This window comes from Cebidichthys violaceus, unplaced genomic scaffold (genome assembly GCF_023349555.1).
Source record: "Cebidichthys violaceus isolate CVI_PGR_0920_01 unplaced genomic scaffold, fCebVio1.0.p SCAF_9, whole genome shotgun sequence".
NCBI classification, from domain to species: Eukaryota; Metazoa; Chordata; class Actinopteri; order Perciformes; family Stichaeidae; genus Cebidichthys; species Cebidichthys violaceus.
In genome coordinates, this window is record NW_027176975.1 from 5,934,101 (window position 1) to 5,952,091 (window position 17,991).

At 40.6% G+C, this 17,991-nt stretch overlaps 1 protein-coding gene across 1 annotated transcript in view; it reads left to right on the forward strand.

Annotated features, from left to right (window-relative positions):
- Positions 1–17,991, forward strand: part of ntrk2a (neurotrophic tyrosine kinase, receptor, type 2a) — an 86,234-nt gene that overhangs the window by 5,487 nt on the left and 62,756 nt on the right. The window contains exons 3-13 of the mRNA XM_068704306.1: positions 393–464; positions 965–1,033; positions 2,127–2,275; positions 9,524–9,657; positions 10,546–10,678; positions 10,917–10,988; positions 11,146–11,373; positions 12,258–12,278; positions 12,829–12,840; positions 13,750–13,787; positions 14,087–14,186. Coding sequence (XP_068560407.1) covers positions 393–464; positions 965–1,033; positions 2,127–2,275; positions 9,524–9,657; positions 10,546–10,678; positions 10,917–10,988; positions 11,146–11,373; positions 12,258–12,278; positions 12,829–12,840; positions 13,750–13,787; positions 14,087–14,186 — 1,028 coding nt within the window. The remainder of the gene's footprint in view (positions 1–392; positions 465–964; positions 1,034–2,126; positions 2,276–9,523; positions 9,658–10,545; positions 10,679–10,916; positions 10,989–11,145; positions 11,374–12,257; positions 12,279–12,828; positions 12,841–13,749; positions 13,788–14,086; positions 14,187–17,991) is intronic.

The window sequence follows — 17,991 nt, forward strand, 5'->3', positions numbered from 1 at the left end:
TTATCTTCAGATGGAGAGCTTTTGTTGGCATCATTAGTTTTAATTAAGGTTTCCTTATCGACTGATAATTGGTTTATTTCAATGTGAACAAAAACCTCTTTTTGTCTCTTTCACAGTTATAACCACACACCACTGACCTACACTTATATAACGATGCTAATATCTGCCGATGTCGGTATTCAGATGCTACATTTAGGATAAGTGATAAGGCAATAATGAGAGCAGAATTCTGTGTGTATCCTACTGCATGACCTGTTAGAATATCCACTGATCTAAATTGATCGGGATCCTGAAATCATGTTTTCGTTGTTGCTGATATTGCAGTTTTTTTTAACAATCGTTTTATTTATGATGCAATGGCAATGACGCTGTTATATTTGTTTTTGTGTCAGAACGGTGACCAACAGCAGGCTAACATACGTATCGAAGCTGGCCTTTCAAAACAACATCAAGATACAGTACCTGTGAGTTCATGCTATCTATTCCTTGCTTTCTATTGACTTGACAGCCTCAGTGCAGATTTATTCATCACCTTTAGTGAGTGAGTTGTTTGACTTTGTTGAAGACGAACCTGTTAAAAATGTCTCACCTTTTAAAATGTACAGCTATGTTTCAATTTCATTCATTTGTCGGATTATTCATTGGTGAAAATGATGAACAGGAAATGTATATCCAAAGGTGAAAATGTATTTGTGATGTTATCAAAAGAAAGTTAAACAGGAAGAAAAGAAAGAAACTGTGACAGGCTCAGGTTCCGACTGAACAGGATTTATAAATGATCAACATGATTAAAGTTTGATACTTATTATATTAATCAAATGCACCAATTAATTTTAATGACAAAAATAATTCAGGATCACTGGTGCATGTAAAATGAGTTGTTAGTTTCTGAAACACCAATCTAATATTTTGATGTGGTTCTACAAACGCAATCTCCTTCCCTGATGTTCGAATTAATTTCCAGGAATCTGAAAGATAACAACCTGTCATCGCTGTCCTGGAGGATATTCAGACACCTCAACATGTCTTATCTGTGAGTTCAGTTCAGCCTTCTCTATCAGTCTGTCCATCTCTGTGTCTGTCTGTCAGTTGATCTCTCTCTCTGTGGTTTACCTCCTATTTATCATCACAGTATATAGATAACATATTCCTATAGGATCTGTGATGTCACCTATATATATATATATATATATCTGATGTGATACTGCTGCCTGCAATCTTGAGATTTCCTGAAACCATTATGATCATTATTTAGCTTTAGATAGCAACAGGGTGAAGACTGAGATTAGCTGAAGTGGGCAAGATGCAATTAACCCCCACTCTGTGATTGGCTGTAACACCTATCGATAAAGGCAAACTTGCTCCGCCCATACGCTTTAACCAGTCTCCCATTACTAATTAATATTACTTGAAATAAAGCATTAATTTTCACATTGCATTTAGAGATATTGAGAAATTTTGCATTTCTAGAGAGAGAATTTGGCCATTTTACCAAAGGTTCAAATAGTTCAACAGATTATTTTTCATTCCAAGTGGACATTGAAATAACTGCATCTTAAAGGAATAGTTCGACATTATGCACTTATTGGCTTGGGTTAGATGAGAAGACATCTATCTGTCCGTTAAGTATGAAGCCAGGAGATGATTGGATTAGTTTAATTTAGCATAAAGACTTGAAACAGCTAGCCTGGCTCTCTCCATAGGTAACAAAACTAAACAGCACCACCTTGTTTAATCGATACAATGAACAGAAGGGTAAAAAGGACATTTACACAAACAATATTTAATTTGTTAATCAGTGAGCTTTAGACGTGCTTGTTGGTGGATTCTCTTTTATTTGTTTGTTGTTCTTTTAACAGAGCCAGGTTAACTCTTTCTCCCGGTTTCCAGTATTTACGCAAAGCTAAGCTAACTTGCTACTGTTGGAAGCATTATATCTAACAAACAGACATAAGTTATATCTGTTCATTGCAGAAAATATGCACATTTCCCTAAATGTTGAACTATTCCTTTAAGTCACTTTGACGCTCGCACAATTCAATTGAGCTATTGCTTTGTCATTTCAAATTTATTTCTCACTGTTCTCGACTGTGTGTGTGTGTGTGTGTGTGTGTGTGTGTGTGTAGGATCCTGACAGGGAACCCTCTGCACTGCTCCTGTGAGAACATGTGGATCAAGCTGTGGTTAGGAGAGGAAGCAGACACTCAGGAGCTGCGCTGCATTGAGGATGGAGGAAGGCGCAAGCTGCTGTCCAGACTGACACTACCTAACTGTGGTGAGGACACACACACCACACACACACACACACACACACACACACACACACACACACACACACACACACACACTGAGTAACAAGCTGGGAAAGACATTCACAGGCTGTAGCAGAGTGCAAAGTGTTGAAGTACCTGGAGGAAAATGGTAATCCTAATGGTTTCCTGTAGAAGGATTTTCCCCAAATCTTTATGTTGACTATGCGTTCTCTCATATGTTTTGCATGTGTCTGGCACATCTGTTTTCATGTATGTGTCTGCATAAACGTGTTTGTGTTTAAGTGCAGGATATACTGTTTAAAACTTGTTCTTGCAGGTGTGCTAAGTGTTTGGTTGGTTCTCACAGGAGGTGTGTGGGGAATGAACAACTGGGACAAGTCAAGTTTGTTGTTATTGTAAAACCTATGAGAATAGCTGTGAAAGAATACAATCCATGCATTAACTACAGCCAGTGCAGTAATCAGCACCAGCTGGTATATGTCAACTTCAACAGGCTATACAGCGAGGATGCTGCACACACTGTATTTCACTTACGCAGTACTCTGTTGAGCCTGTCTATTGTAATTTCTCTCGACACCGCGCAGTGCAAAAAGCGACAATGTCTTACACATGAGCAAGCAAACAAATGTCCAAATGAACACTTGCATGCACACACACTTCATAGAGCCCTGCTTTTATAGAGGGCTTAAAAATGTGGTTAGGTTTCTGCGGGGTGTCATTAAAAGGCCGCCGACACTAAACAGGCTGAAGTTATCTGTGTGCTGTAGGGAGTTTTCTCATATGATGCATAGATTAGCCGACAGTTGGAGGAGCACGATATATGTGACCTACAGAGTAATGTTTGTGTGCGTTGTGTTAGAGGTTATGTCATCTTCTAGGCTGGTTTACAGTCATACCAGACATCATTTGCTCGTAGGTGTAGAAAGGTCACTGTACAGAACATTATAGAAGCAGGAAGATGTTTTATCGAGAGGGAGCGTTTGTGTAAACCAACACACAGACGCTGAGTGGAGAAATGTCGCTGCATGTATGACAATAAAATGAAGTGTTATAAAGACCATCTGCACTGTGTCCTATGGCACCAGCGACCTGCAGCAGATTTAATTTCCTTTTTCTCTGAATCATCATGTTTCGGTCGTTAGTGAAGGAATTTTTTTCTGGACCTAAGGAAAGCTGCAATACTCAACTGCAACAGCAATAATCACCTTTTTATGAGCAATAAAAGACATTTCCTTCAGATTCAATTGCGAAAACGTAATGAGAATATGTTGTATCTTTGTTTAAGTTGCAAATAAACAATATTTAGTATTCCCTTCAGGAATAATGTGTTTACAAACCAGAAAATTCTATTTCCAGTAGCAGTGCATACAGTTATTTACAATGTCAAGCTAACCAGCACGCTTGCCGTCACTCCCAGACAGACTTCCACAGACCACAATCCTTTTATGTACTTGCTTATGGGAGTGTTTATCAAGCTTGAATGTATAAATGTCAGCAGTTAATTGATGCTTTAGCCTTCCTCTCCTAGTTTGTCATGAATCTCTCTATTTTGGACTCTCCTCTTTTCATGAACAGACTCAGATTTCACCTTGAGCCATCAGAGGTCCAAAACAAAGGTTTTTATGAGTGCAAATCTGGCTAACTGACATTTGGTAATAATTTAGAGCTTGAGCTTAACTCAAGCAAGCCAGTGAAACGCAGATAGTTCCAGCCTTTGGGGCAATAAGTTCAGTCAGATCCCGTATGTTACTGTGAGAATATAAAATATTTTAATTTAGAAAACACACAATAACTAATAAGTCAGAAAAAAACTTGATTGGCATCAGTTGAAGTTCTCTCTAATAAACACATGGTTCTGAAAGTATTTTTGTCATCTGGTCAAAATTAGCTCATAGCATAGGACACAAACAATAAGTTAGCATGCAGGAAGCTAACAATGTCATTGATAACACCTATTGATCCGTCCCCTCTGCCTCCCTTCCATTAGCGAAGGTTATTTTTGGCATTAGCACAGCTACAGCAGGGCCCCTGGAGACGTGGGCAGGGGACCCCCTGGCAGTGTGACATATGAGGAGGAGGACCTGGTGGTGCAGGGGTGTCAGATGATGCCCCAGGGCTAACAGTGATGCACCAAAAGTCCCAACTGCTGGCCTTTTTCTCTCTATCTTCTGCCTCCCCCTCTCCCAGGCTGTCTTTCCTCCTCTTTATTACTCATTTTCCATCTCTCTGTCTGTGGCATGTATGGCTGTCTGTCCCTCTGTCTGTCTGTCTGAACATATCTGAATGACATATGAGGAAGGCACAAAGCAGAGGAAGTGCCCAACGATGCCCTCGGGCTGACACTGATCTCTCAGGCCACCCGCATATGTCTCTCTGCCTGTTTCTCTCTGAGGACTGTTCACTGCTGGAGCTCCACTCTGAAAGGCTGGCAAACACAGGCTGTTGCCACTGCTGACCCAAACAGAACTTCACTATTACTGCAGTCCAATGCTACAGTAGGTGGACTGTTTGGGGTTCAAACAGCTGCAAGGTAGTATAAACACTCCCAGTCAGTTCTTTGTTAATACAATGATTAAAACAATAAATAAAAAAACCTATAAACTCCCCACTCTTTGATTCCCTTTAACAACTCCTAAATTAAGTGGAAGGATCTCTTCAGGGTCATTCTTGTTAATGTCAAGAAATGTAAGCTTTTTCTACCATCATACTCATTACACCTTAAACGTATGTGGCTTAAGCAGATTTTTGTTAAATGATCCAAATATATATAAAAGCTTTATTTGAAACCAGTCGTACAGAGGAAATGTGCCGTGGAAGTGACAGCAGATGGATTTCCAGACCTCTGCTGGTCACATCACAGCACCGGTGCCCTCTGTCTTCATCTGTCTCCCTCCCTCTCTGTCTTTCTGTCCATTTGTTTGGCTGGAATGACTGTCTATCAGGTTTCATGTCCCTTTCTCATCCTTTTTACTTTTGATTATTCTTAGAGCTATTTCCTCTGCTCTCGTCCTTCCTTCTCTTATTTTTGCCTCCTTGGCTTATGCATTGATATACTGTACAGTGTAACTATATACTTGCATATCTGTCTATGTGTCAAACATTCTCTCTGCTCTTTCCTTTTGTGTAGTGTGCTCTTACAGCTGCATATGTGAAACACAAATGCAGTCCGACCAAAAAGGCCAGATGGCTCATGTGTCTGTGAGCAGCAGATGCTTTCACATGTGTGAATTTCCTATAGGGAGTCCACTCACCTACTTGTTAGATAACAAGGAATTTAACAACAAGACACAAAAGCTGTATAACTAAACTTTTAATCAACACAGAAGGTAAACAGCACAAAGAAAATCAGCACAGTGCAGATGGACAGAAACAGATTAGGATGGTGTTCATGTCTGGCAGTCCTCATGTTTTCTGGGGACTTGTAAAAAGTAATTGACATGATGTTTAGTTCTGCATTTGGCCTTTCTGAAGTTTCTTTTAGGCCATGCTGCTGTCATTTAGCAGTGAGGTTTTGCAAAGAGAAGGATTCAGGAGGGTGTAAAACAGACAACGGCTTCAAAAACAGAAGCGCATAACTGGTCAAAACCATTCAGTAAATCATCTCCATGGGAAAGGAAAGAAAGTAATTGCTAAGAATTTGAAATGGGGAGGAAATGTTGATGTGTAAAGATGGAGTACTGTGCCCTTTTATATTATTGATTTAACAGTGGTCCTTCATATGACAAGAATGATGCATAGCTGAAGCAGCTCAGCATCATGAGGAATTATGTCCATGTAAGACGGTTATGCGCCTCAAGATTTACTCTCAATGTAAATGCAGGGTGTGGAGGTCGCGGTGATGGATGGGCGTTTCTGCCCAGGAGACTAAAGTTTCACTTAATATTGACTATTGATGTTTCCTTTAACTTAACCAGGTTTTTTAGCAACCTAAACATCACCATATACTCAACTTTAATTAATTTGCCTTAAATACAATGTTTCCCAACCCTAACCACAACAGTTGCCAAGTTGTGCTAAAAGTGAGAATTTAAAAAATGATGGAACTGAACATAAAAAAAACAGTAAGAGACAGATACAGACAAGGCATGTGTTGACGGAGATTGAGGGAATTTAAAACTTTCAGATGATCTGAAGTCATACAGTCAACTTGACTGACAACAGTTTAAGGTGTCAGTTTTTGGGGTTTCAAACCTGCTCAGCCAGTCCTGACTCTCATTCATTCTCCTTCCTATTTCTCTGCCGTCTTTGAACAGAAATCACTTTGTGAATGCCTCTCATGAAATGAACACTGATATTCAGCACATGCTTCTTAACCTTTTACTGTCTAAACTAATTCTAATTATAAATTAAATATTCAACTCTTATTGATGTCCGTTATAAAGGCAAACTCATGCGTGTGAGATGCAGCAGTTCAGCGGTGTGATCCATCCCAAAGATCTCTCTCTCTCTGTCTCTCTGTCTCTCTGTCTCTCTCTCTCTCTCTCTCTCTCTCTCTCTCTCTCTCTCTCTCTCTCTCTAAGGCAGAGGCCGTACATTATAGATGTGAACACTTGTCTAAACACCGATGCGGATGCACCTATTGTGGCCCATAACAAGAGCTGACAACAATGACACCTCCAACAATGAGGCTGAAGTATGCTGTGGTGTATTGTGCAGAGGTTTTCAATCCAGAGCGGATGTTTTGCTTTTAAATATGGTCTGTGAGCAGCTATTCAGCTCCACGTCACCAGGGCATGTCGCCGATGCTGTGCTTGTAATTCACAGCGCATTCATAGCACATCCTCATGAAGGTACTCTAAATTCAATGAGTGCCAAGGACCGGCATATACTCAGCGTCACGTCATAGAATGGTGAAAGAAAACAACATCCACCAGGAGGCAGATATATGGGCTAACTTTGACTGAATGAATAAATGAAAATTTGAGATACTGGTTTCATGACTTCCCAATTGAAACGCCCCCCCCCCCTCCACCTTAGCATAAAGTACCGAGCCACATGGATATAAATACAGATCTAGAGTGACAGTGCTTTACTAAGACACTGCGTATTGGATTTTCCGTTATCATCTTTCTGTACTCTATTTCTCCTGGTAATGCAGGTGTACATTAACTGAGCAAATATAGAAAAAACACTGAAAATATGTTGACACGTGTTATGATGTCAACCATTGTCCATGTTGGCTCAAAGTCCCAGTGAAACGTAAGTTTGAGCGTCTTCAGCTTCCGATGTGGACAACAATGACTACAGAAGCAGGATGATTGAATTTTGATATAGAAATACGAAGAAATAGATTTTTTTGTACATATTTTTGCATATATTTAATCTTGACTTAAATCATGAAACATAATTCTTTGAATTCTTTGAAAATCATAGTCTGGCAAAACAATTCAAAGCCAAGTTCTAGCATTTTTCTGAGATTTTTTTTTATTTTAAGTGTCATTCAAGCTACTAAGCTGGAGTCAACAAATCCAACTCAATGACAACAGAGCCCATGCATACGGGGGTAAAGACATCTGAACGCTAGTAAGCGGGCCTTGAGTTGAGATCGTTTTGGCAAAAAACGAAATGAAAATATATATATATTTTTTTTACAGTGCATAGCCTCCTCTCACTTGTCATGGATGTTTTGCATTGGTTGGCTCACCTTCTGCAGACACTTGACTTGCCAGTATTTTCCATATGTTTACAACTGGCTGAAGGTGGGTTGTAGCACGGGCCAAACGCTGAAGCACATAATACAGAAATCTTTCCACGTAATGGCTCATGTGTCGTCACAGACACAGGCTGGTCCGCCATGCTAATTGCGGTAAAAATTCCTCTTCAATCCCACTTGTTGATTCTGAACACATCCTGAAGGATTACAATCACACAGGGTGTCATGGCTTGTTTGACTACCAAAGCTGCACGCAAAACTAATCTTACATGGAAACAATTTTCTACGTATTGACAGGTCATGACAGCTGCACTCACATCAAAACAGACGTTGTATTCTGATCTCGGCGCTGTGGGGCGTAGCTTTGTGTGTGTGTGTGTGTGTGTGTGTGTGTGTGTGTGACCTGCAGATGGCTGTAGAGTCAGGAGAAAGCTGATTTACTGAGAGCCTGTTAAGATATGTGGTTGTGATATGGCAGCTGGCCTGCCACCACTGAAATCACTGGTTTTTAGTGCGTCTCACAGTGATTGAGTGGGTTGCCGTAGTGATAAGTGGGTTGCCCTGGTGATAAGCATTCTGCCGACGGACAGAAGAGGTGGAAGAGGAGAGGGAGGGGAGAAGGGGAGAGTAGCGGGTTCGATAAGGAATCTGTCCAGTTTTATCTGCAGTAGCTGTCGACACCCATCTCTTTTTGTCCTCCTTTTCTCTTTCGCCTCTTCTTTCGCTTCTCATCTTATATCCTGCTCTGTTCTTCTCCTCTCTTTATTTTTTTTCTTGTTTTCTCTTCTTCTCTCCTCTTGATTATAGTCTGCTTACTTTTTCTTCTCGTTCTTTCTCTTCTTTTTGTCTCATTTTCTCTTACATTCTCCTCTTCTTTCCTCTTGTCTCCTCGTCTTCTCTTTGTTCTCGTCTCTTCTCCCCTTGTGTCTTCTATTCTTCTTCACTTGTCTCGTTTGCCATCTTGTATTGATGTCTTCTTGTTTCCTCGTCTTTTCTGTTTTTTTCTCTTTGTTCTAGTCTCTTCTCTTCTTTTTGCTCATTGTCTCTTGTCTTCTCTTCTTCTCTTGGATCTCGTCTGGTCTCTTGTCGTCTATTCTTTTTGTTTTGTTCTCTTCCCTTCTTTCTTCATCAGGGATGCTATTGGACAGGGGATGAGGGTGGCAAGCCTCTGATTGAGTCTGATTGGTCATACCCAGGTCACCTCCTGGTCAGCACCAGTGTCTTTGCTTTTGACTGAGGCTTCAGACTGTGTCCAATCAATTTAGTACTTGGGCTGCTGAAGACATGCACTAGTAATCAGTGTAACCATCACTGTGTCTGAACTCTGTCTCTTTGTCTGACTGTTTGATTGGGGTGAGTGTGCTTAAATGAAAGCAAGAGAGAGAGGGAAAGAAGGAGATTGAATTCGGGGTCTGGGGTAGTGGGTGTGTGTTTGCCTGCTCTTCCACTCTTATTGTGGAGGTTGTTACGTGCCTTGTGTTTTAACTGAAAATACAAGAGTTGGCCATGAATCCTAAGTTTGCTTCCTCCCTTTTCTCTCTACCTTGGCACCCTCCTCTTCTGCCTCTCCTCCCTCCCACCCCCTGGTTGTATGTAGAGGTTCCCATGGCAACGTTGAGCCCATCCAGCGTGACACTAATGGAGGGGAAGCACGTGGATCTGTCCTGTGCCACCTCCGGGGTGCCGTCACCTGAGCTGATATGGAACATGGCGTTGGTCTCCAACTATGAGGTCAGGTCACAGACACGGACACACAAACTCAGATATGTTTGGATTGTGCATGTCATATTACATTACATTTTCCTTACATATGAATGCTTTGAGAGATGGTTCATTGTTTGACAGAAAAATAGTATTAATTGTTAATGTTAATTGTTCCAGTCATTTGTTTAACATAAATGTCAAAGGTTTGCTGGTTCATGCCCTTCAGATGTGAGGCGTTCGGGCATTTCTTTGTCATATATGATAGAACGGAAAACCTAGGGTTCTTATAGTGTTGACAAAACATTCCAAGTCACCTTGGGCTCCGGAAGATTATACTTTTCCTATTTATTTCAGACGTAAAAAAGTTTAAAAAACGAAAGAGAAAATCCATCAAAGAAGTAAACATAATTTGCAGTCCTAAATGCCTCACTGTTCCTTGATCCCTGAGACATTTGGAACCTGAGCTCAGCTACGTTGTCAGTACAAAAGCAAACTCACATGCAAACTTTGGATAATGTAATGAAAATAGTAAAAAGAGAGGGGTGAGAGCTATCTGAGGGACAGCGAGTGTGATTACTGACAGTGGCAGCGAGTCTTGGTCCAACAATAGTTGGACGAAGCCATAACGTTGAGCCCTACCTTCTAGTGCCATGAATGTGATCACATTTAAGCTGAATCCAACGCTTCGTCACAGATCCAAAACATATTTAACTTGTAAATGATCAGCTTACATTCAAAGGTCACATCTGATCAAACCATGAGGGATTATTTCTCATGGGAGTTTCACGTAACATCCCCATGACAAATACAATATCTCCATAATCAAAAGTTATGTGACTATGAGTTAAAAAAATGTATGTGTTGAGAAAATAGCCAAATCTTCATGCTGCTGTATGGATGTGTTTACCCACTCAGATCGAGACATCAGGCCAGGTTTCGGTGCTACGACTGTCCAACCTGTCCTCGCTGGACCACAACAGCAAGATCAGCTGCACAGCTGAGAACATCGTTGGAGAGAAAGAGTCCTCGCTGCTGCTGGATATACTTTGTACGTTGGTCCTCTGGCAGGGAGTCCTGATTCAGTGTAGATTATTGTGTCAAAGCGTATCAGTGTATCAGTGCAGTCTTTAAAACAGAGAATTAAATGCTAGAGAAGACACCTGTGTTTCGCATGCTTCACCAGTTTTACGTCTGAATTGCTCTTAGGTCTTATCTTATTTTCAGTCTGAACTGTTTGTATTTCCCACTGTTGCTCCTAAACTCTCTATTCTCTCTACTACACTCAGTCCCTCCCAAAATCACTAAACTGAGTGATGCAATCCCTGACCATCACTGGTGCATCCCCTTCAGCATGTCAGGTAAGACAGGCATCCACATCATGTCCATATGCATGAAATTAATCTAAATCTTGAATAGTGTCACAGTATATAGGAATCACAGCAAAGAAGACAGACTTATAATATAAGAATCTGAACAGTGAAAATCATAGAGTCTCTGTCTTTATTACCCTGACAGGAAATCCAGAGCCGAAGGTACAGTGGTTTCTGGACGGTAAAGCCGTGACAGAGGGGGACTTCATCATGACCATGATTCATGACGTCACAGAAAGGGAGTACCACGGCTGTCTGCAGCTGGACAGCCCCACACACCTCAACAATGGGCGCTACAAGCTCTTGGCCAAAAACAAATTTGGGTCAGACGAAAAGGAGGTGGATGCTCACTTCATGCGCAAGCCCTGGGATGGTGAGGAGCTCATTGTTGTTTGTAGAAAATCAAGCTTTTACTTTCTTCAAAACAGAACCGAAACAATTATTCAATAATTGCCAGTATTAGCATATGAATTCTTGAGTTATGGCAACAAATGTGTTTTGTGAAAATCTAATCAGTTCAAGCTTAAGTGCAACTGGACATTTGTAGAAATTCCCTCCAGGCGTTTCCCGCTCACAAGAATGGACTGGACGTCTGTAATCCCTTCTACAGTTACTGTTCCAGGTCTTTTGTGCTATTCTCAATCGCTCTCTTTGCAGATTTGTTCCTCATTCTTTTTGCCAAGATTGTGAATTTGTTACAGTCACTGTCGCACAATTATGTTCAGTAAATAGGGAGTGCTTTTGACCATTGTGTGGAGAAGCCTCTCGCTTTAGACTTTCAAAACACGATCCTATCACTGATGTTGGCCCACAGCTTGATTATGACAGACTACTTTTTTGTCAAAAAAGGGATGCCATACTGGCAGTTTTGTATCTGCAAACAGAGGTAGTCACCAGATTTAAAGAAGGAGCTTTTATAATTATTATTGATTGAACACAGAATGTGGTGGGTTTTTGCATAGCAAATTATGAAGTACAAAGATGATGATAATAGAAAACATATGACTTGCAAGACATTCATTGGCATGAAATCATTTTCTGAAGATGCAGATGGTTGTTGTGAAGAATAACAATATCAATACAGGTCAAAAACGTTTCTATCCCCTTGGGACTATCAGGCAAATGGATAACATGTCAGAATCTAAAAAATAACTTTAATCAAGAGTGTGGATACTGTCCAAGAAGTGTTTGATCAGTGTGTTTGAAGTGAATTTTCAAATGTAACCTGTTTGTTGTTGTACTTATGTGCAGGAACAGAAAAGGAGCCTTACTATTATGGTGAGTGAAATACATATTCATTGCTACACATGTTTTTATCAAATATAAAAGTGTTAAAATCCAAAAAATCCAGTTAAGATTCATTGTGTGTTCATAGTGTCACTGTTCTCAGATCAATATTTCTTTCTGTTTAACATCTCATCATTTTCATCCTCATCAATTAACACAAATTACATTTTAGAAATCTTTCTCTTTCTCTTTTTTCTTTCAAGTTGCTGAGGGTGCGTTACATACCTACACATCCTTGCAGCTATAGGATTAGGGTTGTTGTTTGTCTTTTTCCCCACACTGTGTCCCCGATGTTATTTTTTTTTCTTCTGATGTTGTGCATGTTAAATATATGTTGTTTGTTGGTTTGTGTATTGTGTTTGTGTAATGAATATTATTTTTAAACAAGCTCAGACAACAGGCATGACTGACAACATTATTTGTGGAGTGCATGTCAAATATTTTACACTTTTAGAATATTGATTTGTTTGGGACCTAATTTGTCTCTATTGTCTCTTTTCTCTCTTGCTTCTTCTCCAACACCGCCCCCCCCTTCCTGCAGATCTAACCACAGGTACTGCCACGCCTTTTATTTGCTCATTCCCAATCACAAACATCGCTAAGCCCCGCCCCCCTAAATGACCATTTGCCTATCAAGTTTCCGTTCTTGCAAATTACATATGCAGTTCACAATGATAATGGTGGCAGATTTACCTTGATTTCAGACAGAGGCAGACAACAGCAGGCTTCTCATTTCTAGACGGTGAACATGCTGTAACTAATCCAACGTTAGCTCCTTAAGTTGGTTGAAAACTGATGTTTGAATGCTTCCAGCTGACTAAAATGAGAACACTGTAAAAGGCTTTTAAATATACACTTGGCTAAATACATTATATTGTTCCAAAGCTCTGAGGCTAAAGCTTTACGCCCCAGGCAATAAGTTGATGAAAACATGTAAATAAAGAAACAGCAATGTTCTTGAATTGCAGTGTAGAGCTAGTTAGTCCTAATACGTAAGGATAACCCCGATTAGCTGCTAATACCTTTTCATTTTTTAACTAATGCTTAATTCTTCGTATGTTTATACATTGTGTTTTACTTTTAACATAAGAAGAGAAGAGCCTTTGAGGATGAGGGCCAACCAAAGTGGCAAACGTACCTCAGATAACAAGGCTGAGGTTGTGGGAGCTAAAGGAAATAGCCAGAGCTGCTAACGTTAGCCTTGCCTCTTGCACTGTAGCATTCAGGAATGGCTCTCACACATGGCTCAGTCAATGTGCAAAATGCTAACCACCTTGAACTAAATTCACCCGCTGAACAAGCTGTTCCATCTGAACAAAAGCAGATGATATATCAGATGATGCTCATATTTAATCAAGAAAGTATACTATTATACTGTGCTTTACTACAGCCGCAAATCACTTCTCGAGTGACTCTTCCTCTCTCTCTCTCTCTCTCTCTCTCTCTCTCTCTCCATCAACAGAGGGCCCCCCTGTAGACCCCCCTGAAGACAGAGTCGCTGTAAGTCACATATTACTGTTGTACTCTGTCTCTATTTCTTTGCTGATGGCCTCAGTCAGCCGTTGACTGTTTGTGCCTGTTTTCTTCTGTATATTTGTGTGACCTGTCTAGAAACACCTGAGCTGCATCTTTTTTTTTTTTTTTCATGTTTGAGTAGTTGAATGAATCCAGCACGATACAAAGATACAGCAGTACTTCAGAAAATCTGCCTGTGGTTTGCACCTTCTGCTGTGAAGTTTATTATGTGTGATTGTCTCTTCAGCACAGGAGATTTATAAGTCTGTTTTCTACTTTTGCAGGTGTACGTGGTGGTGGGCATTGCTGCTGTCGCCTTCACCGGTTTCCTTCTAATGTTGGTTATTCTGAAGTTTGGAGGGAACTCCAAGTTTGGCATCAAAGGTAAGACTCCTGACTTGTGTCTGCATTGGTGGCTTCCATCTTTTGGGGTGGCTAAATGAATAAACTAAATTAATGCCCCAAAAAATGATGGCGATTTGTTGTTTGTGGACATTGATGGATTCATGGATACATCAAAAACACATTCTATTGCTTCCAAATTGACTTGTCTTTTACGGAGGCTAGCAGGACACTACTAAACATAAGTTGTTAATGTTTAACAGCCTTGACGTGCAGTTACATTGTTTAGCTTTAGCTAAGCCATAGCCTTGAAGCCCATGCACGTAGCCCATTAATGCAGGAGTATGACTCCAGCTTCAGTCTCACTTGTGGGACACATGGTCATACTTGTTCACATTGCAAGGGATATATTGGACATTTTCCTTGCGGTGGTTATTTCAGCTCAACAGGTAATAATCTAGGACCTAATATGGTCTAATATGGGATAGCTTCATATATTATGATCAGGTTACGATGACAAAGAAAAAATTATAATTTCTGGGACTCAAAATTTGTGTTTGTGTTTGCACAATAAATCTCATTGAGAATATGCAGACCATCATGTGTCCATGGATCCATCCCGTTCAGGTGGAAACAGCTGCTGTTTGAAGGAGGTTCATCGGGTGATTAACATGCATGTCGACTAAACTGAGCTCCTGTAGTCTTTGTCATGTTGATGTTAAACTACTGGGGTCAACAATGGCTACAAGTGCAATTAATCTATTTTCTCTTCTTCATCATACTGACCTACTGAAACTGATTTGTCTTTGTTTCGCTCATTTTGAAGCTTTGTTGAAATCTCCTCATACTTTGTGCACTAACAACACCTCCATCACTCCTTCCTTTTCTACATACAGAACGATGGTAATGCTGTTTTTTCAAATGTAGACGTGTTCGATGCGCAGCTAAAGCACTGCAAGCATACTAACGATCATCTTTATTTTCCACTGGCTCATTTTTGATTGTAAAAGGGATTCAAGTTGAAACTCAGCTTCGAGAAAATCCCAAGATACATATGCTTGATGTAGGAACTGTTTTCTGTGCCTTCTATTCAGTTGACTTTTGAGTAGCGCAGTTTTGTTAAAAAAAAGCATGATGCATTCATGATAAGCAACCCAAGAAATCAACATTCTGAGGAAGTCATTTTGTGCAGTTTAAACAGTTTCTTTAGGAATAAATAACTGTTTTGTGCCGCTTGAACCAATAGCATTTGATGCAGGCAAGGTCCACATGCGCCTGTACCTGTGTGTGTGTGTGTGTGTGTGTGTGTGTGTGTGTGTGTGTGTGTGTGTGTGTGTGTGTGTTTGTGTGTGTGTGACTCTTGTTTGCACTGTTGAAGTGCAGTATTTTGGCATTGATTGATTTATGACCCCCCAGAGAGAAGGGGTGCAAGACAGATGAAGCAGCAAGCACATACATTGTGTGTGTGTATGTGTGTGTGTGTGTGTGTGTGTGTGTGTGTGTACTTATAGTCTTGTGTGCGGTTTTTTCTTTCACCAGGAGAGGTGAATGAGGTTGCTCAGAAGGAAATGATCTCTCTAATGCCTCTCTGCATCCCCCTATATATCAGAATTTGTGTTTAAGTGTGTTTTCTTGTACGTCTAAGCATTTTTGCACGTGTGTGCGCTTCTACTTGTGTGTAGGATGTTGGGTCACATTACGGTTTGCCCTTCTGATTGCTCCCCTCGAGTCTTCATCCTTCTCTTTTTCCACTGTCGACTTCCTCCTCCCATGCCGTCCTGTCTCTCATGCTCCACATACATCCAGATGTATGTGCCATGCAGCATGTTGACATTGAGTGTGTGGAGAGAGAGGGACTACGACAGCATATTAGGGCCATTGTAGGCAAAAATAATAATAATAACGGAGCTGAGGGAGAGGGTCATGTGCAGAAAGAAAAGCAATCTTCTGTGATTAAAGTAATAAATAAACTATGAGGGGGAAAAAAAACAAATAACAGTGGAGTAAAGAACTGTGGCGATGAAAAACTTTTGAGAATTTTTTAGTAATCACATGGCTTCACTTTGCAAGGTTGGATGAACCTCATCACACCACAGATGCCACCATTAAACACTGAGTGCAAAATATATTGTTCTGTAGCGGACTCTCCATCCATCCATCCATCCATCCATCCATCCATCCATCCATCCATCCATTCTTGTCCACTTATCCGTGGCTTGGTCACGGGAGCAGCAGACTAAGCAGGGCATTCCAGAGGTCACGATTCTCAATAATCTGGGGTTCAACACAAGCAGTTATATCATCTGTGTTGCTTTCCCTTCACACTGACAAACTGACAGTTGGACATGCCCCCCCCCCCAAAAAAAAATGGTCCAACTTGATTTTAGTGTTAGCTGTGCTGAAATAAAAGACACACGCCTTTGTGTAGTCAAAGAAAGATGTCTCTTCTTTCCTGTAACTTTTACAATATTACTATTTATCTATGTTGATAAAAGAACACAGAAAGAACATCAAAGAAAACGTGAATAAGTATCTTTCAGTAAATTGTTACCATAACAACACTGGATTAGGAGCAACAAAAATTAGGCGGATGGTGTTACCACAGTTTTGCACTCCACTTAGTTTTTTCTCATAAATGTATGACTTTATGATCTTGCAAGCTTTTGTGAAGTTTTCTCATAAGTTTCCGACTTCAATCTTGGAAATTCATTTTTTTTGTCTGTATATGCTGCCCTCCCCCGGCTCCATAAATATTACTTTTTTTTTACTATGCAATGGCCCTAATACGCTGTTAGTAGAGATAGTGGTGTCGCAGAGTCAGATGCCGAGTCAGAGAGCTGTGAGTAATCCTCAGCAAAGGCTGTGCCCACACTGTTTGAAACCTCCACATTTCCTATACTGGACCGCTGACCAAAATTCATCAATAGAAAAAAAAAATAAAAAATAAATATATATATATATATATATATATATATATATATATATATACATAGCCGCAGATGTCAGTACACTACCAGCGATAATCAAATCTAACATTCACCCTTTCACACACAACGTGGTTCAGTATCTTGTAAAAGGACACTTCATCGTGCCGTCTGGAGGAGTCAGGGTTTGAGCCCGACGACACGCTCTACGTCTGAGCCACAACTGTGGAGAGAGTGCATGAGAAAGGCACAACTCGCCTCACTGACTCTGGATGAGTCGCTGCCCGTCTCTCTCTGCCAGTCGAGTAAAAAGCTGTGGCTGGTTTACATTATTTATGTCGTCTGCATTATTATGCTCCTCTCTCATCAATAACACATGGGCAACATTTTGTACAGGTTGCGTCTCACGATCTCCTCGCTGCTTCTTGACACTCACAGGATGGATGTACTGTATACAGTTCTGTGTGTTCTTGTGATGGCAGATGTAAGATTAACCATGTGGGTAGCGATGGGGTTCAATGGGGAGTCAGTGTAGCTGAAATACTGTAAATCTTGTTTGTCTTTGCTCTTGACATGTTAAACCGTTTGTGTCACAGTAACCGCAATATTGCATTACTTCCCTATTGGACCGCAGGGGGTGACAAACAACCACCAAAAACAGCTCTGTTCACATATTTTCTTTTTTTAAATTCTTTGTAATGGGAGCGCTTCTTATTTACACTTTGCTACAAATGGCAGCAGCGTGACGAGGCGCTGAGCATCTATTCTGCACTGTGCGCTGCTCATTTTCTGTTATTGTTTCTGGTCACCAAGAGTTGAAAAATCTTAAATTTGATGTAAAATGCTGCTCTCGTCACTGTCAGTTACAACCACAGTGAAAGAGGGGCAGGACAGATACCACGAAGACCAACTGTCAGATCCAT